General features: G+C 36.6%; 1 protein-coding gene and 1 pseudogene across 1 annotated transcript; both read left to right on the forward strand.

Annotated features, from left to right (window-relative positions):
• Positions 1-471: 471 nt before the first annotated feature.
• On the forward strand, positions 472-960 carry LOC113271956 (uncharacterized mitochondrial protein AtMg00810-like). Its single transcript, XM_026521878.1, has one exon. The coding sequence runs from the start codon at positions 472-474 to the stop codon at positions 958-960; it is 489 nt and encodes a 162-aa protein (XP_026377663.1).
• An 11,056-nt stretch (positions 961-12,016) lies between these two features.
• On the forward strand, positions 12,017-19,018 carry LOC113274702 (annotated as a pseudogene).
• Positions 19,019-26,545: the final 7,527 nt, after the last annotated feature.

The raw sequence follows: 26,545 nt of genomic DNA on the forward strand, positions 1-26,545 counted from the left end.
ATGAATCAATGGCCACTTCAACAGCTGGATGTTGAAAATGCTTTCTTGCACCTTGAAGAGGATGTCTACATGAAGCAGTCACCAGGTTATGTAGACTCGAATTTTACAAATCATGTTTGCAAGTTGCATAAGTCCCTGTATGTACTTAAACAAGCGCCGCGTGCTTGGTTTTCAAGGCTTAGTAACTACTTAATAAAGATTGGTTTCAAGGGGTCTATTGCTGATAGCTCACTCTTTGTCTACAAAACACTCAAGTCCATTACTTATGTTCTTGTGTATGTCGACGATATAATAGTCACTGGGTCGAATACAGTGCAAATCAATAATCTAATTGCTGCTCTCAGCTCTGAGTTTTCTCTTAAAGATATGGGTGATCTTTCTTTCTTTTTGGGTGTAGAAGTTTTATGACAAGACAAGGGGTTAGTTCTAACTCAGAGAAAGTATGTGTCAGATCTTCTCAAGCGTGTTAAGATGGATGGAGTAAAGCCAGTTAGTACACCACTTGGTTCAAATGTGAAGATTCAAAAAGATGGTACTACAAGTTTCACAGATGCCACTTTATATCGCAGTGTAGTGGGTGCACTGCAATATTTGCATCTGACGCGGCCAGATATTTCTATAGTTCTAAACAAAGTGTGCCAATATATGCATGATCCATTTGTTGAACATTGGGAGCTTGTCAAACGCATCCTTCGATATCTGAAAGGTACTGTGGATTATGGGTTGCATCTATACCCAAAGCAGGATTATTCTCTTCATGCATACTGTGATGCAGATTGGGCAGGCAGCTTGGATGATCGAAGATCCACTAGTGGATACTGTATATACTTTGGTGGCAACTTAATTTACTGGAGCGCTCGAAAACAAAAGACAGTGTCCAAGTTTAGTACAGAGGCAGAATACCGTGGAGTTGCAATTGCAACATCTGAAATTATTTGGATTCAATCTTTGCTAGTGTAGTTGGGTGTTGAGTCTACAGTTCCTATTCTCTGGTGTGACAATCTAGGGGATACTTATCTCACAGCTAGTTCGGTGTTTCATGCGCGTACAAAACACATTGAAATCGACTATCATTTTGTCAGGGAGCGTGTTGCAAGCAAACAGTTGAGTGTGCGATTTATCAGTTCAAGAGATCAATTGGCAGACATTTTTACAAAGGGCCTTGCTGCACCAAGGTTTCAAATATTACGCTCCAAGTTGCACATCCGCCAGCTACGGTACAACTTGAGAGGGGATGTTAAGGATACGGTTCAAGACAGCTCATCAAAGATTCATTATCAGTTAGTCAAAATACCTAGTAATTAGGACTATTCCTATTGCTATGCGTGTGGTTTGTTTAAACAAAGTCTTTGAACTTGTTTTCTGAATCTGTAACAACTATAGTAACTGCATTGCAGTCATTGATGAGTATAAATAAATCTCCATATCTCCACAATTAAACTGTGGAAGATATTCACCGAATTATCTGTTATAAGTGAATATATTGGGAGTATACCGGAGGCCATCAAAAACTTCTATCAACATCTGTTAACAAGGTACGTCCGACGTATAAAAGTTTGGTCAGTTAATTAACCATCAAGATCTTTTAGAATAGAAGGCTAAGGACGGTGGACAACTATTTCTATCAAGGAAGTAGCATCATCCATCTGGGAGGAGCAAAGTACGAAGACAAAAAAATTGGTTGGCGTCTATTAGCCGAAAGGTGAAGTTGCTGGTTATTCTTTGTTGGTTACATACTATACAAAAATAGCTGACAAGGCGCCGCAACAAAATACAAGGTGTCTTCATTATTGGTTGTAAACATCAAGGTCAACAACAACCTCCACAATCAAGCACGTTAAAACAAAAGGTTTCAACAAAAGGCTCCATGGAATCTGTCCGCAAGCCTTCAAGGTCCACAATCAAGCCCAACAACATCATGCATGCCATTCTTGTTATTGTTCCGGAGCCAGAGTTGATTTTCCAAGTGCACCATATAACAACAACATGTCTTCTGGATCATGGTAACATTGTTCCGTCATACGGTTCAAGCTTGACAAGGTTATGGAAGCCGCCTTGGGAAGGAGTTGCAGTGCACAAAGAATACAAGATACTGGGGCACTTTTAGGATTTATTTAAAAATAATGTTTTAGGATCCAACTTGAGGACAAGTTGTCTTTCAAGGGGTTGGGAATATTGGGATACCAACACCAATCTAAAATGCGGGTGCTATTAGTAATTAGTTTAGGGTTATTTACTTTCTATTCAAGATATGTTTTCTATAAATATATTAGTTTGTTTTAGGGTTTAATTATTCAATGAATATGAAAGAAATATAATCAGAGTTTTATCTGTGTTCTTCTCGGTGGTTAATCCCCATTCAAAGGGTTTTTGTCGTATCAGTTTCGGGTCTTAACACATGATTAGAAGAGAAAAATAATGAAAAGTGGAAAGTATATCTCGACAAGGATGATGGTGGTTCTATCCAAATTAGATAGTGGGTTTTCATTGCCCACATTGCTTTATTTAGTCAAAAGAATTTAGTCATCGCCGTTTTTAATCTCAGTAGAATTTATGAAAATCTCATCTACCCAGATCTGATTCTTGAAATCAATTCAAGAATTTTCAACTTCTTGATACGGTTTTCTCGAAGTTACTCTCATAGAAGCTTTATTAGTTCAGATTTCTTGTTTCTTGAATTTTATGATTTTTGAATGTTTTGAATCCACAATGCCTTCAAAAATTGCTTTAAAACTTGATTCCACGGATTATCTCATTTGAAGGAATCAATTTGGGTATATAAATCCATGTTGATCTCTTTGATTATGTGGATGGCATCATTCAACAACCACCTCAACATATAACTTAAATCAACCTCTGTAGTTTTGGTAGTGTTTTTTAATTGAATTTGCGCCTTAATTAGTTGTGAAATGTTTATCTTTCCTTCTTGAATTTCCATCCTGGGTTCCTTTCAATCTGTGAAAATGAAGACAGTAACTGATCATTATCTTAGCTTTCTTGCACTCTTGTTGTTCAGTAAAAAGGGGGTAATTTATCCTAGCGTTTTTAGGGGCCACCCCAAAGGATTTAGGGGCCATCAATTTATACCCATCCAAAGACTCTAATTAAGGGGTACCCTATATAATATTGAAGTTACATAAATGCCCTTATGGTAAAACTGTATGAAAACCAAATCAAAAACAATTCTACTCATTTCAACTCTTCTTCTTCCAGTTTCCTATTATCTTTCGATTGTGGAAGAAAAAAAAAAATTCCGCTCCAAAGTCAAATGGCCCCAATTAGGTAAGAATCTATCATTTTTGGGGTTTATTTCGCTTTAATTCGGCGAATCGAGAAAAAATAATTCTAGGGTTTTCGGTTATTTATCCAGATTCGGGCGATATTCATGCTCCTTTACTTCCGAATGTAGTCGTGTTCTTCATTTCTCAAGAACATCGACAGTATTCGGGAGAAATATTTGATGGTTATCGGCCGAATATTGTTGGTCATATCTTCCAGGATACAAACTGGTAATAATCGGTAGTTTAATGAATTTTTTGTCTCCCGAATATATTTAAGTAGACACACAGTATTCGGAAGTACACTCACTACCGAATATATATATATATATATATATTGAAAAATCTCAAAATTTCTGATATAGGAAAAATCCCATTTTGGGGCCAGTATTTATTCGGAAGACACTATAATGTTATATACTTCCGATTATTTCAATTTCAAAATTTGAAAAGTATAAGTTTTTCCCAAATTCTGATTTTTGGGCCATCGTACATTCGGGACTTTACAAAACAATTATCCTCTGAATATAGCAAGTTCAAAACAAACCACGCCTTGGCTCTAGGTGGTTCCAAGGGACAATATAGAATGTTAGACAACCCATATTCGGAAGTTTGGGTAACTAATTATACTTCTGATTATTTCAATTTCAAAATTTGGAAAGTATAAGTTTTTCCCAAATTCTGATTTTTGGGCCATCGTACATTCGGGACTTACAAAACAATTATCCTCCGAATATAGCAAGTTCAAAACAAACCACGCCTTGGCTCTAGGTGGTTCCAAGGGCCAATATAGAATGTTAGACAGCCCATATTCGGAAGTTTGGGTAACTAATTATACTTCAGATTATTTCAATTTCAAAATTTGAAAAGTATAAGTTTTTCCCAAATTCTGATTTTTGGGCCATCGTACATTCGGGACTTTACAAAACAATTATCCTCCGAATATAGCAAATTCAAAACAAACCACGCCTTGGCTCTAGGTGGTTCCAAGGGCCAATATAGAATGTTAGACAGCCCATATTCGGAAGTTTGGGTAACTAATTATACTTACGATTATTTCAATTTCAAAATTTGAAAAGTATAAGTTTTTCCCAAATTCTGATTTTTGGGCCATCGTACATTCGGGACTTTACAAAACAATTATCCTACGAATATAGCAAGTTCAAAACATGGGAGTCCAATACCTATCATATCCTTGCAAACACAAACCGTATTCTCATCATCATAAGTTTTATATAACTTCAATTGTTTCATCATGCGATTTATTGCCCATCTTGAAACTTTATGAACAACTCCCCTTAGAAGCAATTTTTCCTTAATATGTTCCATCGGGAATTGGTGTACACTAAATTGCATACATTTCCTAATCTTTACGAGATCACGATTGGTTAATTCATGGATTGCTTCTTGGATCGACACAACTCCATTTTGACTACCAATTAGTATTTTCTTTAGTCGACCATGAGACCCCTCCGCAATGCTTGTCGCCTCGTTCTTGAAGTTACGATATTCATATGTCCATGCAAACACAAACCTCTCCTTAATCGTTAACCATTGTGTTTTACAATACTCAACCGGTTTTGGGTAGTCCGTGCTGTATTCATCCTCAAATTTCTTCAAGTTACATTCGTAAATTTCCTCGGTCATCGACCAAACGATTTTGTCCCATGCTTTCATGAACATTTTCCAAATTATTCCATCCTCCTTCCACTTTTCTTCAAATAGCCTATCCTCTTCCTTACGTTCTTCCAAGGTTAATTTACTAATGCGCTCATCCTCTTCCTTTGACCTCTTGGTACCCTTCCTTGGTCTTTTAGCTTGGAAATGATGATGGCAATTGGTTTTGAGATTGCATTGAATGTGCCACGTACATTGCAAGTTTTGGGCTTCCGGAAACACTACCGCTATTGCATGCATTAAGGCTTGATCGTTATCCGTTACAATAACCCTTGGAAAATTATCACCGTTATAAATGGACCTCAACGTCTCCAACATCCAAATGAAACTCACATTGTTCTCATGATCCATTAAACCCCATGCAATCGTAAACGTGTTTTTGTCCGAAGTATGGCAAGCAATGTTCAACAACGGCATGTTATACTTGTTTTTCTTATAAGTAGCATCTATCAACAAAATTTGATGAAAGCATTGAGCCAATTGGATCATTTCGGGATGTGCCAAGAAAATACGAACCACTATACCATCCTTTTCTTCCCTTCTCAAGGTGTATCCGTGTAACTCCGCTAACCACTCCGATTGTTGCATGACCGTTCTACCATCCCAATCAGTCCTTTTGATCGTAGCTAGGGCCGACTTAATTGTAGACAAAGAAGACAAGTTGTCGGGATCGTCCGCCTTTATTTTACTTAAGATCGCACTCGCTTTTTGGATCCGCATAGACCTCACCGTCTGCATTTGATGTGGTTTTAACTTGGAAACCATTATATGTCCAATTAAATCCAACGGATCATCATGGTTGTGACAACCGTTATCAACTTTATACATTTTATACTCTTTACCTTTAATACCATCGGGCTTATAGAAGACAATCTTAAATGGGCATCCTATCTTCTTGGTATTGCTTCGGTATTTCCTATTCGTCTTCCGTATGTACTTACTATTCTTTCCCTCGTGACTCTTTCGCGTCCCACCTCGCTCACAAATCATTTCAAATCGAGTGTCACTAACATGATTATTTTGAACTACCACGCACATGTTATCTTTTGCCTTGTTCATAAGCCATTCCTTTGCCTCCTTCTTACTTCCAAATGTCTAAACGTCCATAAAACAAAACAAATCTAATAAGCATAACCATTTAACATATAAATTTTGAAAAAAAGAAAAAAGTAGTAATGAGTATACCAAATCGTTTGCATAGTATAGGGAAGTGTCGGGCCTCAAATAGAAGTCATCAACAAACTCTTCAACGGCCTGCATATGAAAGCAACAAATTATTATACAATAATCGGAGGTTATTAAATAAGTCAAACTTCCGAATATTCTATATTCGGAATCCTATCGGTTACCCAAAACACCCGATCTATGCAAATGAATGTACACAGTTTACTGAGTGAAAAAAATGATATAATCGGAGGTAATTAAATAAGTCTAACTTCCGAATACTTTATATTCGGAATCATATCGGTTACCCAAAACACCCGATTTATGCAAATGAATGTACACAGTTTACTGAGTGCAAAATATGATATAATCGGAATCTAAAATATATAGTAAACCAGCCGAATATAAATAACCGGGAGATAACTTTAATCGATAAACATCCGATTTTCAAGTTTTCGGAAATTTTATTTTGAGGCCACTGTTATATTCGGCAGTCAAATAATGTTAAACTATTACCGATTGTAAAGGATAAGAATACTGAGTTTTGAAATTTTCTGAGGAATTCGTTTTTGGGGCCATTCGGAGGTAAATAACTCTACATAACTACCGAATGTAGATATTTTTGGAAAACCAGTTTGGGGTTTTTCTCATATTCGGCAGTAAACTAGTATCTTGTAACTACCGAATATACATATTTGGTACTCAGTGTGTTATATTCGTAAGTTTAATCTAGAAATTAGCTACCGAATCTGGGTAGTTCATGGCATTCAATGCATGCAATAATCGGTTTTTCCTGTTTACAAAAGCACACAAACCATGCAAATCGAGTATTTTAGTTTCTTAACACAATACCTGTGTTTTACATGCATCGTTAGCTTCAATATCATGCGATTCTCCATTTTCTTCCATGAAAGGGTCGTCTATGTTTTCCTCTCCACAAAAGTTTGGATCATTCAACATATACCCCAAATCGTCTTCTCTAAACGGTCGTGAACCCTCAACATTTTGTTCTTCGTCATGATTCTCACCTTCTTCTTCGTATCCATCCATTTTTGTAGTGATAAAATGAGTTTTCTCTTTTTTTCCTTCACCTTCTTCTCTATAACTCTAACAACTCAAAAATTAAAAAGAAATGGAAAAAATGAAACACAAATCATTCTAATACTGCACCGACTACAATCGGAAGTATGGGAACGATTTTGGCTTCCGATTGCATTCGGAGGGTAACAATGTTATCATATCCTCCGAATATATAAGGGTAATTTCGCCATTACGAATTACGCGAGATAAGGGCTGGCTACATTTTTCTTTTGGGTGACCTTTTTTGTTTTATTGTTGGCCCCTAAATTCTTTTGAGTGGCCCCTAAAAACGCCAGGTAATTTATCAGTGACAATCACTGCTTTATGGGTGCCAAAAAGGACTCCAGAATAGTGTGTGAATGCTGCAGAGTTATAAAAGAATGGGCATCCAGTCTCTGTATCTCGCTCCTGTCCCTGCTTGGCTGCTTCCCTAGTCTAGAAACTAGACTAAGGGGAAGCAAAATTGTATCAGGGGTAGCAAAAATGTAAAATTAGGCTTGTAAAAAAATTTGGGCTTGGGAAATTTGGCCTGGAAGCCCAGTGTGGAGGGGTCGCAACTGCGCACCCTTGTTGCACACTGGATCCGCCACTGCCTCTAGTAGTTTGCATTGGGTTGACTTCATTGCGAAATGATCGGTGTTGAATGCAGGACAATATAACTTTTTTTTGGAAGTTAAAGATTCATAAAAAAAAACTAACTTGGGGAGTTAGTATCCCTTACAACAGAAAGAGTAGAGCCATCTAGTGCTGGACCTTTGCCAAGGACCCTGGCATTAGATTTATCTACTTCTAGATCAATGAGAATACAAGATGGAGGACTAATGCTCCATTCAATATTAGTTCTAAAATTCATTGCTTATTTAGCTAGAGTATCGGCTACTCTGTTAGCTGTTCTAGGTTTGAAATAAAAACCTTTAAAATTGTTACAAAAAGAGACTTCAAGTTTAACGTCATCCATAATACTTTGATTTTGCCAAGTGATTTGAGATGGCTCTCCATTCAGGTAATCAAAAAGATTATTGCAGTCCCCCTCCACCCCAAAGTCTGACAGTTTCATCGCTCTAGCCCATTTTACCTCCTGGAGAAAACCTAGAGATTCCGCTTCTTCCGGTGAACTTGATGAGAGAGGACCTGCCCTTGTTTGAAAAACAAGATAACAATATCATTTGGTCAAGTCGAGTCAGCTGTACTTTTTAGCTTTTCAATGAATCTTTTTTTTCTTTTCAAATAAATTGTAGTACGTAATCTAGTACTGTAAATTGAAACATCGAATTCATGCTGAAAAACAAAAATGGGTAGCCTCTCTTTTAAGCCAGGTTTCGTTTCCTTGGGCCTGTGAGTTACCAGCGTAACGATTTTTGGTCATACTCATACAGTTCAATTCTGCTAGTGTTTGTCGTAGTATCAGTTCCAATTTTCAAATCAACACCTGAAATACCTGAATCTTGATTTTTAAGGACCTTCAAGATCAAAGAAATGAATGGAAAGTAATGTTCGTTCCATCATTGTGAACATGGGTCATGACAGAGATTACTGTGACCGCGAGAGAAAGATGAAGCTAAAAACATGAGTTCAACCAGAGCGGGCCTAGCTCCTTTCTCCGTTAACATTTTAGCCACAGAATAAATAGACATCTGAGCATAAATACAACTATCAATTGAATGGATTTACAGACTGCACGAGCCTACCTCACAAGACTACCCCTTGCATCCAAGTTGTAGTAAATTGAATCATATGCATCATTCATTCAACAGAAAGGATACTAGTTTTTTCTGGAAACTCATATCAGCCTCGTAGTCCACCAGTTTTCCATTCTCATAATCCACCAGTAATTTCTTATTCGACAGTGCGTCCTTTATTGCCAGATAATGAGCAGCTTCGTTCATCTTCCTTGACACGCATGCAAAATTTGTGGGTCCTAGATAATTGTATTTGTCTTGGAGTTGTTCAATGAGAGGCACCAAAGTTTCAAAGCAATCATCACTCATGTAAGGGACAATGGAGCTTGCACATCTGTGACAGATATTACCTATCTTGCTGCCTTCGCATTTGCAACTACGAGAGGCGATTTGGCGGAGAAGCGTAACAACTATTCTGGAGTACTTGCACCGCACATAAGGGCTATAACAGCCATACTATGAAGCAAGACGGAGACCAGCGAGTAATCCACTCAACACTTGGAAAAGATAAGATCTTCCATCCAGTGAGAAGTTGATTCTAGCAGCTATTGGCTGTGCAGAGTTATTGCGTAAAATAACTGCATATCCTCCACGATCTGTTTCTTTCTTATAGTAACTGTACACATTGACACAAGCAGATTCTGTTGTCTCGCCTTCCTCCAGCCAAGACTGCTTCCAGATATCCCCAGTGGGCTTGCTCGAGAGGAAACTGTTCAGCGTCATCTGCCCCCCCTGCAAAGCATATCCTTGTTGTAAAAGACATTATCCAAATATCTACTGTAGGGATGCAAACGTATCGTATTATACAAGTAAAACTGGAAAATGCGAAATTTAAAACTCACACTTTCTGAATTGGTTGGCTCTTGTGTTTTATCATCCGTATCATCTTCAGTTTCGTCTTCTGACTCTTGAGTACTAGTTATGGCTTTAAAGAACAAGTCTTTATGTTCATATTTATTGGTGAAGTTATTTAAACATGCAAAGGGACCTACATATTGGCCATCAATTTTGCCGTCCCATCCCTTGTCAAATTTGGCATCACTTTCAGATGAGGCTTCCTCTGAGTAATCAGTGGTGATAGAGGAGGCGTATCCTTCATCAATTGGGTTTTGCTGAGAAAAATCCTCCGTAGGGACGTTTCCTCCTCGACGTTTCCTCCTCTCTCTTCATTGTAAACCATCAAGAAGACATAGACTCTTAATATGACTACTCAGATGAGTCAGACCCAGCTTCAATTGTATATATGAGTATATAAATTACATGATTAAAAACAACTCAGGGTTTCCATTATCAACCACAGATACGAGTATCATGGAGAAGATAAAGTGTAAACATATACATATTAAGCCAATAACAAGCTAACAATAATACCTTGTCATTGTTATGCAAAATTGGAGTAATGATGCTATAAACCAGAGCAGCAGCAAAATTGGATATGATCTCCTCCTGTAATATTAAGTGCAAACACAAAAAGGAATAAGAAGAAGCCCCTTAAAACGAAAAGAAATTCAGATAAAGCGCCGAAAGGAGGAGAGGTCTTACTAATTCCTTCAAGACTTGACACTCTTCATCAAACACCCACTCAGTTGCCTTCAATATCCCATTGTGAGCATGCCCACAATCAGACTTCCTTTGTCCTTTCAACAACAACTCCCAAATTGAGATATAATTTCAGTATGGGTTTTGTGGAATTTCAAACTACCATAGAATTCAAGCACACAAAAGGGTATACAATCAATGAAATTTCAGTAAGAGAAACACAAATTAAAGGTGTATTGAGTGTGATCAAACAGCAAAAATGGGGGTTTCAATCAAACAGACTAACATCGGTTTATAAAATTAGTGCTTCTAAAAATCACTCAAAACAACTTGAGAAACAGAGAAGAAGACTGACGTACTAGAAGTTGAGACCGGCGAATTGATCGGAAAACTCTTGAAGAATCAGGCAAATGAATACCCGGAACTACTACCACGAGTTTGAAAGTGAAGTGATCAAACTCCCTAAGATCCTAGCACTCCCTTTCATAGTCTTATAAAAGTGAAAAATGAAAAAGGTTGTTTTTGCGAAATGAAACACAGAGTCGTTGAAACAGTCGACCCTTCAATGGTGTCTTGTTCTTGGTTTGTGTGCAGAAATGACCTTTTGGCTAATTGAAGACGCAAACTAAATTGTGTCAGATAAAATAAGTTACTAGGTAGAGAGAGTAGAAGATGTATATATAATTGAAGCTGAGTCTGACTCATCTGACTCGATTCCATTCATTTTATATACTATTATTAATTAATCTAAGCATGCATAATCTTATCTTTAACACTTGTGTACGTACTATCATGCCAATCACTGAGTAGTCAAGTCATATTCCTCTTGATTGGTGCGAGTCGTGAACAGTTTCCCTTTGGACATCTCTTCTCGGGGTACGGCTATATATGGAGAATTCTTCTGAGCCTCCCCTTCATGAAACTGATCCGTGGATATGCCTCCTCCTCTGTCACAAATGTGCAAAGCTGCTTTGTCTAGATCCCTTAGATATTGCATATAGTGTCAAGGAAGATGAATGAACCCGCTCATTATCCTTCAAATAAAGCAAAAGTGAAAGCACTCAAACAACTGGTGGATGGATTACGAGGCTAGTACGAAACATTTTTTTTTTGCTGTTTGATTAGGGTAAATTAATTAATAATTATATTATAAGTATAAGTATCTAAGAGAAAAATATTAAGCCCTCCTACTACTCCTACTAGAGTAGATTCAAAAATCACTACTTTTGATGCCTTTAAACTGATGGGTTAAATAAGGAAGCATTGTTATACACATACTTGACGTGTTTCAGAGTAAAAAATAGGCATCATTAGTCCTCTATGCGTCAACCACCTAGGTTTGATTAAGATCATGGAAATTTAATGCATTACGTAATTCTAAAGAATTGTCTTGGGAAACTTACAGAGATGATCCAATAGAATCTTAGAGATTTTATAGAGGCTATTGACTTCAAGAGAGATAGACTTGAGAGCTGACATAGTACCATCTCTCGTTCAGACTTTCACTCAGACTCGACCTTTAGGCCCACTTTTTTTCACTGAAAAGTCGCAAATAACCCACGCGGTCCATCTTATTAAAACACTTACAGTTCTTCTCCTGTTAGAGTAGACTCGAAACTTAGCTAAATTTTCTTCTTGTTGTGTATTTAGTGATGATGCTTCTTGGGTATGTGTTGATTCATTCTAATTCTTTATAAAGTTTGGTTTTTTTGTATGATTTTGCTTACATCTCAAGTGAGAGTGAATCAGTTAGAAATGGTGAGAATAAGGATGCATGTTCTGATCTCATATAAAAAAGGGTGATCCACCCATTTTGCATGCTTAATCTGTGTTTAAAAGAAGGAATTTTTGTATTTCTTTTTGTGTTTTTCTGTTCCATTGTTTTTGTTGTGTACTGTATAAAGTGGTATTTGTTTGTTTAGATGTAGAATCTCTTAATTCTTGATTTGTAAGGGTTTTTAACATGCAGATCTATTGTTAGATTTCCACCTTTTTATTAAAAGCTTACTTCTTTTGTCACTTGGGATATTTTGAATTGTAATTTCATCGGTGTTAACAAATTGGGATGGTGGGTATTGATTAATATCTCTTGTTTTGACACTTGTGCCTAAATTTTTTACTAATTGAGTAATTGCAGTTCAAGGTAACATTGTGATTAAGTTTCGTCTCCTTCATTAGTGTATAAAAATTATTTTAATGGAAGACAAGTACCAGAAAATAATGGCAATTGATTGTTTTCATTTACACAGGTTTAGGGAGGCTGCTCCGATTGGATCTACTGTCATTGACAATGTTAGGAGGAGATTGTCTCTTGGTGACATGTTTGATAGTACTCCAATTGTCCATGGTTAGAAAACTTGTCCTAAATCATAATTGTGGCGTGGACGGTGGACAAGTATTTTAGTAATCATTTGGCAAATCCTTCATGGATTGCAAATGCATGTGAAGATGTGATAAGAAGGCATCGCAGTAGTTACAAGCTAAAGATGTTGAAGGTAGAAAGTTTTGTTCACTCTATTTTAAAGTTAACTGCAATTGTTTTACCGTCACTGATAAGTATGTTAGTTCACTCTATTTCAAGGTCTGCCCTTGCCTCTATACCATGTTTGTTTATTATTTCAAGCTCATGTTAGTTCTTTGGGTTCTTGTGTGAATAATTATTATTTGATCAGTGATAAGATGCTAAGATTGGTATGGAAACATCTCACAGTAAGCAATAGTTATGTAAAGGATTGAGCTGAAACTTTCAGAATGCAACTTTAGCAACTTAGAGTGCCAAACCTGGTGCACAAGCAGTACATCGACGTTGAATCATGTTGTTGTAAACCATGCCTGAACTTAACTATTTGTTCCTACCTTCTGTTACTACTCCACTTCCAAATTTGCATTCAAGGCAATTCTTTTGTAAAGTAATGTTGGTTGTTCTTATTCCTACTGATCTATGCAGCCTGGTCTGGATTCCATTGGAATCGCTGCTATTTCACACGGTTGTACTGGAGTGGCAGCACGAGCCTGCGGCCTAGTGGGTCTAGAACCTACAAGGGTAAGTTGCCTGGTCATGTTCCATTCCCCATGTACTGTGTGCTCAGTGTTCTGGAGTCTCAGTGATTAGGTGCAAGAAGGTTTAATTCACTCAAACTGAATTTCTCTAGGTCGAGGAAATCCTCAAAGATCGGCCTTTGTGGTTTCGCAATTGCCGAGCTGTGGATGTTGTGAACTGTATGCCCCAACAACATTGGCTCCTGCTCGTGATTTCTGGTTTCTGCGCTTTACTTCTGTGCTAGAGGATGGTAGTCTTGTGGTAAGTAACATCCTAGTTGTTCTTTTTTAATACACACTACGAATCTGGATTGAGGTTTTGTTATCCTTCATTTTATCATGTCGATTTTTTCGTGACACCACACATTGTTTACTGTGCAGGTCTGTGAGAGGTCGCTTAGCAGCACACATGGAGGTCTAAGCATGCCACCAGTACAGCATTTTGTGAGAGCAGAAATACTCCCAAGTGGGTACCTCATAAGACCCTGTGATGGGGGTGGATCAATAATACACATTATTGATCATATGGATTTGGAGGTACATGCATTCACCTATTGTTGAATACTAGTTCCTTTCGTAGTTGTTTGCTAATAAATGCGAACGTCAAACTTTATCAAATTTCAACACCCAAATAACATCGAAGTTAAATTTCCTGAACCAGCCATCCAGTGTACCAGAGGTGTCGTGGCCACTGTATGAATCTTCAACTGTACTAGCTCACAAGACTACAATGGCGGTAGGACAACTCAAATTCTTCTCATGCAAATAGTTGTTATTTTGTAATGTAAATGTTATATTGTTTCGTTGCTTTACTGTTGTACACAGGCTTTATGCCAGCTAAGGCAGATTCCTTGGAGGTTTCTCAATCAACTGTCACTGGTTGGGGTAGGAGGCCTGCAGCTCTACGTGGACTTACTCAGAGGCTTAGCAGGTGAGAGATAATGATGCTTCAAGATGCCTCAAGTTATGATATTAATAATAGGTTCCTGATCGGACATTGATTGATTTTCTGTTCCGGAGGTTTTAAAAAGCTCTCAATGGCTTCACTGATGAAGGATGGTCAATAATGGGATAGATGATGTCACCATCCTTGTCAATTCATCTCCTGGAAAAGTGATGGGGGCTAATAACTCTTTCATCAACAGGTTTTCAGCTGTGAGTAATGCGGTACTATGTGCGTCCATGCTTTTGCAGGTTAGGATACTGACCCCAAATGGTTTTAATTTCCTTTTAATTGCTGGTATTTCATTTCTTGTCTATTAGAGTGCATTCTTTACATCTGTTGATTTCATTTTGGTTCGCAGAATTTTCCTGCTGCTGTACTCCTCAGATTTCTTCGAGAGCATCGATCTGAATGGGCAGATAGTAGCATTGATGCGTACTCAGCTTCTGTACTCAGTTTCGTTGAAGAGGCAAGTCAACGAGTTCATTTTATTTCAGTTACCTTTGAAGTATAACCAGTGAATGGTGGTTCCGTCAGTACTTGACATTTTCCTTCGCTGTAAACAGCTGGAAAATGTCTGCCAATGTCAGAACTCAATTATGGATATCTCCTGCAACTATGTATACTTTTCCAGACCCAGTTGGCCAATTGCATTTCTTTTTCTTTATGCCAAACAGCTAAAGGGTACACCAAAAGTTAAGCTTTTGTTACGAAATTCGTAAACCATGGACAATTTTGGAAGTTATTTTCCTGAGTCACTTAATGTGGGCAGAAGCTTGTCTAAAGCATGCTTTCATGTACTTGATAGACAAGTATAAACCTTTCAATGCTTTTTTGTTTCCCCTGAGGAGTGACACTATGAATCCACTATTGACTTGTTGGTATTCTGTATTTTCACTTCCACAGCTTTGTAATGGGCTGGACGAGAATGCTGTTGAAACCTGTGCTTTGCTCCCATGTATTCCTCCTTTGCTGATGATGCACCTCTCTTACCTTCGGTTTCGGCATTATTCTTCTTGATTCTGGAATGGTAAGTTTCTTTGTCACACACTCTGTTGTATATGAAGCATTAATATTTCCTTTTACTCGAATGTGTCAGTGTACCAATTTTTTCCTACTAGTCATCCCATAGTTGCTGCTGTTAATGTGTCACTTACGTGTACTGCAGGATTCTTCCAGTCCTAATCGCACACTTGACCTTGCTTCTGCTCTTGAGGTTGGGCAACCTAGAAACAGAGCTTCGGGTGAATATGCTAGCCAATGGTAGCAGCAGCTTGAGATCAGTGATTACAATAACATTTCAATTTGCGTTTGAGAGCCACCTCCAAACCTTCGGGTGAATATGCTAGCAAAGGCAGCAGCTTGAGATCAGTGATGACTATAATTTGCGTTTGAGAAGCCAAATTGAAGAAAATAAATATATAGATTGGAACTTGTACAACAAATGACTTCTAACAAATCACAAATTAATAGCTGAAATTAAGAGTAGCATATAAAATTGAAGATATAAAGAAATAGATTATGAAAAGGTGGAAACCCTAGTGTTACCTAACCAATACTACTACTATTCATTCCCACTCTTTCTTAGCCGCCGTTTTGTTCCTCTCCCTTTCTTCTCACTCTGTCTGAAGGAACCCTAAAAAACAAACCTCGGGTCGAACCCCTTCAGAAGAATGGATGGATAGGGATTTATGTGATAAGGAAAATATCGAAGTCATAAATCCGGTTTATGAAGATTTGCAGCGTCTTGAGGCAGAATCTCAGGTCGGAGCTAAGCAGGTCGTCTTTCCTGAAAACTTGTTGCCTTCACCGGATTACAAACTTGTAACCGTAGATTGCAGCTTACCTAGGATCGTAGTCACTACTGAAAACCCTGAACCGCAGCAAATTGATTTTAAAGTTGGGGTATGTGTCCGGGATTACAATGCTCGGACTGAGGTGACCGGTAAAGTGTGGGAAACTACGAATCACGTCAGATCTTCCGAGTACTGCGAGATGTGGGGGATCAAGGAGTATTTTAAGGCAGTAGAGGAGCAGAAGCTTCAGTTAATTCCTAAACTGGTGATTTCATGTGATAATCAAACTACCATTGATATCTTGAACACTGAAGCCAGGGGTGAACCGTTTTTGAGGGAATTGGGGAAAGAGATTTATCAACTTGCTGGTGAGCTTGGGTACTTTGCAACAGGATCTAAGATTTCGTCACATATACAGAGAACAAAACAGTATTGCTAATTGGATAGCAACCAAAGGGGCTCAAAGCAACGAGCAAGGAATGGTATGGGATGTTAATGGTATTGGTGTTCATGATAGACATCTGAAGTGGTTTGAGGATAGAGACATTAATCGCAAACCAAATACCAAGGGCGCCTGGAAAACTACCCAGGCTTCCGGCTAACAAGAGGCTTTGCAAGCACTGCACCGGTGATCCCCAGCATACAGTCAAAAAAATGCAAAACAAAACCGCGCTATGCTTAATGTGCGACAGTCCCGATCACGCCACGAGAGATTGTGCCAAGCTAAGAGGTAATCACTCTTAAATTTCAATTTCATGCATAATTGGATGAATTGGCGGTTGGGTTTAGTCATGAATTGGTTTTGAATCTTTACATTTCCTTCCAACTGAAAAGTACTCTCACGAATTTCGGTTAATTTACTTGAGAATTTCTGTCTCCACCAATCATGCCCTATGTTTTAAGGGAAATCTTTTATTATGAAGTCTAGTTCCCATGGTTGATGTTGGTACTTGCAAGTAGATACAACGATACAATAAGGATTTGCTCATAACCCTTTTCAATCTTTTTTATGCTTTATTATCTCTAATAATGCATCATAATGTATCTGCATTTGCTTTTGTTTTTCTAGATTCACCTTACTTGCATGCTTCCCTTTCCTAGAAATTGTTGAGAATGTCTTGTGAAAATGTTGTGCCAAAGAATTCTCTGTAGCAGCTTTTAAATTACTTGTCAGTCACGCCCATTCTTGATCCAAGTGAGTGATTTTTCTTTCTCTCGCAGCATCCTTGGGAGAATTTCTAAGATTCTCTTTGTGGCATCTAAATTTCAAAGCTACCATTATCACTTCTGGCTAATATAGCAAAGGGCGGCTAGTTGGTGTGAAGATTCTTAAGTTCGGTTTATTTCTAACAGGTAGATACTACTAAGTAAACAGAATTAGTGTACATGGTATAAATTCCCAAAGAAAAGTGGAGCCAACTAGGGCCCCTTTCCTTGTTGTTGGCCTAGTATGTTTATAAGAGCTTAGAAGATATGTGATTGCCGTAAACACCTGGCTGATTATTATATGGTGGGTCGGCAATATTTGGATTCTGGTTTGGTGCAAAAGGGGTCTGTTGTTTAGTTTATCACCTGGATTCCTTTCTACATATGGTAGATGTATTACAGTTCCATGCATTTGAGACTGTATGAGTGCGCTGATGATATGTATCATTCCCATATTATGTAATTTTTTGCGCTGGTGTATTCCTTTCCTTGTTGTGATCACCTAAACAAGCTTCTTGCAAGGGAAGCTTAAGAAAGTGACGCCCACAACTGAGTCAGTCGTCCACTACTAGAATAGAATGCACGCCTAAAATCCTAAGACTTCCTGATGTACATGTTTTTAGAAGTTCATTTTTGAATTTTAAATTGTACACATGTCCCTTCTTTTTGGTCTTACTTTGTTTTCTAAGCCCCATTTTAACAAAGAGCGGTGTATCAATTTTGGTTTCCTATTTCTAGACCTTAGCTGGTTGATTATTAGCTTCTCTCTGTTGCATGATGCTTGTCTATTTAACTTACAAAACAAGAGTTTGATTTCATTGTTAACATAAAAGGGATAAGGCTTTGATGATAAGTTGCACTATTTTAATGATACAGACAACAATCATGCATATTTAGTGGCGGAGGTTGTCTCCACCAATCATGCCCGGCCTATGTTTCTCCCAAGCTCACACCCTATGTTTTTAAGTTAATGAAATCGTTTACTGAGTACTGCTATGTGAAGTTTTGTTGAAAGAGTGAAAATCACTTAAGTTACCTTTGTTTTCCCTAATTCAATTGTATTTTATGACAGGCACAATACTCCTTCGGCTGATAGACTTGTTCCCAAAACACAACGAATGCTTTCTTCTGATGATACTTCTTGTTCCTGGAAATCACATGCAAGTCAGCTTGTGACTGCTTTTAAACACATTAACAGGCTATGCGGATTTTATGATGAGTGTAAGAGGAGACCCAATGTTCATCTTTGGATGACTTTTTGTGACTGCTGATGGTGTTAGCTGTTTTCATCTTTTCGTCGTGTTTTTACACTTGGGTTACACTCGTCTTGTTCTTACATAACCATGACGGACATATGTTTCTTTTTTCTTTGATGACGATTTGATTGTTGTAGCTAGTCGTCATTATTAGTATAGTTAAATTAGTGATTTCATATTGGTATCAAATTTATAGCTAAAACCGAATTATGCATTTCCCACTCCCAGTATTTGGGTCGGCAATATTTGGATTTTGGTTTGGTGCAAAAGGGGTCTGTTGTTTAGTTTATCACCTGGATTCCTTTCTACATATGGTAGGTGTATTGCATTCCCATATTATGTAATTTTTTGAGATAGTCCTACTCGCTGAGTCTATAAGATGACACTCCCACTATCTCAATCCTTCGATGGCTTTAATCAATTTTCTTTTAAATCTCTTCTCCACATTTGTTGATACTTGTAAATGAAATGTGTTTAGTCGTTTGAGTTCCAGGGGAACACTGTAATTCTGAAAATGTTATTCACAGATTGCCACATGTTTGAATCATTCTTAATTAACATGGTAAGAAAGCTTGAAAAATGTGCACATCCTGAATTTTAGTGTCTGTTATTTTGTTGACTGTTAGTTGTTAAATGAGTAACTAGTACTTGTTAGACATTCAACCTTGGGTTAGTACGGTGTCACTCACAGTATGCCATGATAGGACAATCTTTTCTAAGTTATCAGAAAAAAAACACAGGATGAATTTTTTTTCTTGGGATGTCTAAATTATCAAATAAATAAATAAATACATTATTATTATTGTTGTGAAAAAAGTATCAAATTTAAGTTTAAATTTCAAAAAATCAGAGTGTAGTGTAGATCGTTTTCTTATAAATTTAAATTTCAAAAAATACGAGTGTAGATCGTTTTCTTATAAAGTCAAGTACCTACGGATCTTACTTTAGTTTCAATTCAAATTATTTTATGGTATAATATAAGTTAAATATTTTGCGTATTATGTGTTCAAATGTACACACTTTGTTGTTAAGACTAAAACAGTAATAACAACAAAACAACGACATTATTTCTGAATTTCTTAATAGACCACAAAAAAATATAAACGGAGTTTGATGTAATATGAAATTGAACAAGAAACATATGATTTAGGATTCTTATTTTATTAATTAGCCACCCTTATGTACTGCTGCTGCGCTGATTTTAACTGATATATTAGTTGGGTTCTATTCGGAACATAATAATTTTATTATCTTCTAAATTTAATGGGGGTTATTAAGGTGCTATCATTTTAGCGAAGCTATTAATTTATCGTAGATTAACTTAACGAAATTCTATTGTAAAAGTGAAATGAAAACATAGAAGATAGGTTTAGGGTTCAGGATCATCTAGTTAATCTTTTTCGACCTTGTTGTCAATCTCACTTCTTTGCATCATTTATATATCTTTTCATTTAAAGTTGTTGGCATATCGATACTTGTATCCTCGGTCAACATGCAAGTCGGTGTAGGTTGATCATCCATTGGCTCGGGTCGATTTACAAAAAAAATAAAAATTTAACGCAACATTGTTAGAGAAGTATACACTCCCTCCTTCCTAGTTTACTTGTCAAAACTGAGTGTTTTTTTCAAAGGTGTACTAAAAAAATTCCTGCATTTCTCACTAAAATTTTCTAACTATCAAGAAAGAAATAAAATTAAAATGTGAAAACTAGTATATGAAAAGTAATTTGGAAAATTAATGGGGTATGTTGAAGTAATTTGAATTTCTTTCAAGTTTTTGCAAAACCCTATTTTGGCAAGTACACTAAAGGTATACCTATTGCTAGGTCGAGGTAACTCATGGATCCTCCTACGACTATCTTGCCCAACCGTAAAAAGAATAACTTTCAACATAAGGCTTAGTCGAGTAAATAAAATGGAGGTAAAGTAAATGATAAATGTGTACCTTTATCATAATATGAGAATTTTGTTATCCATTTTGTTTTTGATTCTATCTATCTGTTTAAATGTAGCTATATCCTCCCCTTTAAATGCCCAATAAGAGAATATCAAAGCATTATCCTTCATAACTGTCAGATCGTATTATATTAGTTTTTAGTCATTAGATCTACGAATACTTCACAAAAGATTCTCGTCACAAAATTATCATCCGCTGGATCATTAGATTTTCATATTTTATCACTCCATAAGTTTTAAGGGAGCCGTATAAAGAATACATACAAGGACTTAAAAGTAAAATAGATTAACAGGGGGTTAGTCAAATGAGATTTCAAAAGACTTCCGGGGAATTCCCAAATCTACTGTTATTCCATTGAGAATTTTGGAGAGTCTCTCAATGTATCTTGTTATTGGTTAGAGATTTTTTTAAAGTCATTTAAATTCTCCGAAACTCCTTGTTATTGGATTAGGATTTCAGAAGAGACACTCAAACACTCATGTTATTCGATAGAGAATTGAAAGTCATGTATTTGTTTTTTTCAGAGATTTGGAGAGACTTTTTTTTGATAAATAGGCATTGTAAAAGTCTCTCCTCAAAAAGGGATATTTCTGGAGACTTGAGAATTTGAGAATTTTCTAATGAAATTTTTTTTGGAGGAGTTTTGGTAAACATCATAGCTGAGGTAACCCAGTTACATTTTTTTATTTATCTTTCGTATAATATTGTGATTCATTTATAACCACCTCTGAACTATGTGATTAGAAAACACGGTGCCTAAATAGGAAGAAGGGGAATATCAAAACATCATTCCCAATACACAAAACACTACATGATTAATAATTCATGAAAATCTAAGCATTTTATTCATCAACAATGACAAACTAATATATGCCTTCACTAATCGAAGCTTATGATGTTATGTCCATGGCGTAGTAATATTTGTAAACCTATGCATAAGATAATAATGAGATATTCATTGAAAATGCACAAATATTTTATTTAATATTTTATGATTTTAATTTGGTATTCGTGGTATTGTAACATGGATAAAAAAAACTGGCAGAGGTATAGAATTTTTCTGGGATATTATACATTTTATGTCTCCTCAAGTCGTAAAGACTCTTTACAAATCTCATTTTTTTTGTCTCCACAGGTCATAAAGACTCTCTGAAATACTCTTAGAGAGTCACTAAAAGTCTCTAGATTTTCAGAGAATCTCTGGAAGTCATTCAAATTAAAAGTCTATGGAAGTCCATATAAATCCCATTTTGTTTTTGATTCTATCTGTTTCAATGTAGCTATATCCTCCCCTTTTAATGCCCAATAAGAGAATATCAAAGCATTATCCTCATAACTGTCAGGTCGTATTATATTAGTTTTTAGTCATTAGACCTATGAATATTTCAAAAAAGATTCTCGTCACAAAATTATCATCCGCTGGATATTAGATTTTCATATTTTATCACTCCTTAAGTTTTAAGGGAGCCGTATAAAGAATAAATACAAGGACTTAAAAGTGAAATAGATTAAAATTTTGTATTTACGTAAATGCTATTATTATAAAAAATAAATGTAAATATTTAGGAACTCCACATTTTCCAAACCGTAAGTCGGATTTTTATGAACTTTATATATTTGGAAATTCCTTTGAATTATCTACACAACGAGCATAAATAACAATACCAAATTTTTGTTTTTCAATTTTTTTTATGTTTCTCCAATTTTTTGTATGTTTCTCCATATATTTGAATAGCCCTTTAAAAGTTAGACATGGTTTAAAAGTTACTCATCTATACCTTCAAAAAAACTAAAAACATCCATAAAGAAAAATGATTGATTCAAAAGTACACAAATGATGATCAATTTCGGATAAAAAATATAACATATGGTGTCAAAGGACCACCAAATTATTTGTAAAGTAGAAAAAAATAATATTGTCAGACGTACAAAAACCCCAAGGTGACCAAACTTGTGGTACAAAAACCCCACTCAAATGTTGAGATCCATTAAAACTCCACCTTAAACAAAATTGATACAAAAACCCCGATTTTTTAAAAAATGATACAAAAACCCCAAATTTCAAAATTGGTTTCATCAAATTCTTTGGGGTTTCATCAACCGCGAGTTATTTTTGTTTTGTTGGGGTTTTTGTGTTACTTTTATTTTGATGGGTTTTTTGTGGATGGATAGTGACACTTTTGGGGTTATAACTCGTGGACCGATTATGTTAGAGCATAGCTCGGTCGACCTCGCATGCGTTGTTATATCAAGAATGTTTGTCAATGTTAGTGATCAAAACTATATAGTCTTGATATCTAGCCAATTAGAAAGTCTCGGACTAGGATAGGAAAAGTGTAGGTGAGCTCAAGGACTTCATGGCAATTCAACGACAATGACGAAGATCTACACCAAGGAACCGTGGAACTTCATCAACAAAAAGGTATGTGAAGACTTGAACTTATCTGTCACTCATAAGTCTATCTATTCTATCTCCTACTTCTTATGAGACAAAAGTCGTATGCTTTATAGACTAGATCAAACACACTACTATTTCGAGCTGAGTATTCAATGCTTATCTGTTTCTCGAAGTATGTGTGTTGGTGAAGCTTTTCGCTTTATCCAAGTTTATCTTCATCTTTCAATCACTAAGTTGAGAATTGCTCTGACGTGAAGACAATCTGTGAATAACGGTTGGGATAGCGTTCTAAGAGAGAGTCTCAATGATTGAAATGAGAGTAGATTACATAACCCTTGATCCGAAGTTCTTTGAACTTTGTTGAGCAAGTATGTTCGATAGGATTGTGGAATTGGCTTTCCAATTCCGCGAACTGCCGAAAGTTCTCAAACCCGAGAATTTCTGCTGGGATTTCCGAAACTCGCTTGAGTGACGCAAGTCAGCGAACTCAGTCCGCGAACTGGAGGAAGTTCTCGACCGAGAATTTCTGCTGAGTTTTGGAAAACTCAAACCGAATGCTTAAGTCCGCGAACTTGTTTGTGAACTTGAGTGGTTGTAATTTAAGATGATTTGCTCTGAACATAATATTAATTACTAATGAATGCTTTATACAAACCGTGGCTATAATGTTCATTGAGCCGATTCTAATCGAATCGATATTATCTAGAGTTCAATTGTGTCTTGTGTAGTTTCATAAGATCTCATAGCAATTTAATATCTCTCTAACTAGTTCGTTTGAGTCAAGTGGACTAGTTATGATGGATGAGGAACATGGTTAATATGTGAAGCTAATATGGTTGCCTTTTGGTTATTATATTGTACCAACATGTATGTGAACGTTTGGGCCGGTTTTCACAAACCTGGGAAAACGTACACGAGTGTGTTTGACAAGCTTTTTCTTTCTATCTAACGGTTGAGAGATATTGGCTTGGAACTAAATCAGTGGTTGATATTGTTTGCTTAATTTTTAAGTAAAAACCCTGATTTGAAAGGCTATAAATAGGGGACGTCTAGGTTGAGGAAAACTAATCCCCACACACCTTTCTTGTGTGATACTAGTTTTCTTCAAAGCTAGAGTCGATCTCGATTAATACTTGAGTTTCTTCTTCAAATTCATATTAACGACTTAAAGACTTCATTGGGATTGTGAAGCCAGACCGATACTATCGTAGTTGGGTGATCTGATCTTACGTTTCTATCGTTAAGAGTACAATTGTTTTTGTTTGGCTCGAGAACTTGTTTCTCCGTAGGTAAGAGAAAGTATTCACGAACATCTTCGTCTCACTGTTCGTGAATCCTCAGTATTCTTCTTGTGTATTCAGGAATCGAGTATTGAGAGGTGATTGATTTATCTAGGCTGTTCTTCGGGAATATAAGACCGGATTTATCAATTGGTTCCTTGAATATACCTTGATAGAATTATCAAAAAACGGAACAAAAGTTAGGGTTTATCTGTGGGAGACAGATTTATCCTTTGATAGACTTGTCTGTGTGAGACAGATTTGTTTATTGTCAAAGCCTGCGATTTTGGGTCGTAGAAACTCTTTGTTGTGGGTCAGATTAGCAAAGGGAATCAAGTGTGTAGTTTCCTGCTGGGATCAGAGGCGTAGGGATGCAACTGTACCTTGTATCAGTGGGAGACTGGTAGGGGTTCAACTATAGATCAGTCCGAAGTTAATTGGGAGTAGGCTAGTGTCTGTAGCGGCTTAATACAGTGTGTATCTAATCTGGACTAGGTCCCGGGGTTTTTCTGCATTTGCGGTTTCGTCGTTAACAAAATTTCTGGTAACTGTGTTATTTCTTTTCCGCATTATATTTGTTTATATAATTGAAATAATACAGGTTGTGCATTAAGCTTAATCAATTGGAGATCCAATCTTGTGATTGTTGATTTCATTGATTAACACTTGGATATTGGTTTTTGATACCGTCCAATTTATCTCTCTTTGATTAGACTCGCAGATTTCTATTTGCTTGAGTAGCAATCAAATTGAGAGATAAAGATATCTACTCCTTGAGACACTATATTCTAGATTGAGTCTAACAGTCTAGTTGATTCTCTAGTATAGTGTTTCGGAGATTGTCCATATAGATTGCTAATCGAAATATTGGGTGGTGTTGTTAGACCCCCGTTTTTTCAATTGGTATCAGAGCAGGAAAACATATTAAAGACCTTATAAGTCTGTGTTTGTAGCGATATGATTATGGACGAGTCTATCTCTGATAACGAACCAATTTAGAAAACACCAGATAATTATGAAAGCTTTGTTTCACCTGAGAAAACTGTCACATCTAAATCAATATCCAAACATTCTCTGGATGTAAAAGATGTTGATTGGGAAACACTTCTAGAAGAACAGTTGGATGAACTTTCTGATGAAGGTGATTCAGATATTGATAGAGATGTTGATGAGGAAGTCTCAGAGTACGTTAAGTTTTTGGATTCGTGAAAGATGAAGAAGATTACCACTTCTCATGTCTCACCTCTTCTGACTCCTCTCTGTCGAGAAAACAAGAAATTGAGAAGATGTTACGCATGTGTTTATTTTTCGAATCGTTCTACCGAATCGTCCTCAAGGATTCTGAGGAAAACCTACGTATGAAGTCACTTGAATGTGATAATCTTTATCAAAAGTACTTTTTGTTGGAAGAGAAATTTGCAGAATCTTAAGCAAGGTTTAACTCCCAGCAAACAAGTTTTGACGACAGAGAAAGCGCTTATCTCATTCGAGAAAAACGCCTTGAGGATGATTTAGCTGCTGCTCTTGATAAAATCAATATGTTGGAAGATGACTTGAAAAAGTTCAATACTAGTTCAAGCAAATTAACCACTATGCTAGGAGCAAGTAAAAATCATCGTGATACACGAGGTTTGGGATATAAGGGATAGATGCTCCAAGTATTAGCAAAGAGGTAAATTTGTCAAGGCTAGTGATTCTTCTCAACAAAAGGTTTCCACTGATGGAAAAAGTGAAATACCATCACCGGCAGTTAACGTTCAAAAGAGCAAGGTATATCAACCTCCCAAGTCAGCACACACAAATCGAGGTAAGAACATTCCTTATGTTTGCCACTATTGCGGGAATTGTCACCTGGAAAGAAGATGTCGTTTCCGTATAAGGAATGAAAAACTTCATGATGTTCTTGTTTGGGAATCACAAGAAGTTGTAAAACCAAGATCATACGTTAAGACCGATCCTCTTAACGTTATAGGTTGTAATTTTCCAACCTTTAGGCAAGTGAATCAGTGCCTATGATAAACCTAGATTTGCATATAAACGTCGTAGGAATCCTTTTCACAATCATAATGGTTATCAAAAGGATAACTTCGTAAAGACAAAGACAAGATCCGATGCTCCCAATTGGAAAAAGACTAACTTGCAAAAGAATAGTTAATCCAATTCTCTTCCGAGAATTCTTGAAGAAAATAATGGGAAGAAGGTTCCAATTGTTCCTAAATGCACTCAGAAGTGGATACCAAAGAAAGTCGATGA

This window comes from Papaver somniferum, chromosome 4 (assembly GCF_003573695.1).
Source record: "Papaver somniferum cultivar HN1 chromosome 4, ASM357369v1, whole genome shotgun sequence".
Lineage (NCBI taxonomy): Eukaryota > Viridiplantae > Streptophyta > Magnoliopsida > Ranunculales > Papaveraceae > Papaver > Papaver somniferum.

Excerpts from the sequence above, each read along its gene's own strand:
- LOC113271956 (XM_026521878.1), top strand. The coding sequence starts at position 472 with ATGGATGGAGTAAAGCCAGTTAGTACACCACTTGGTTCAAATGTGAAG.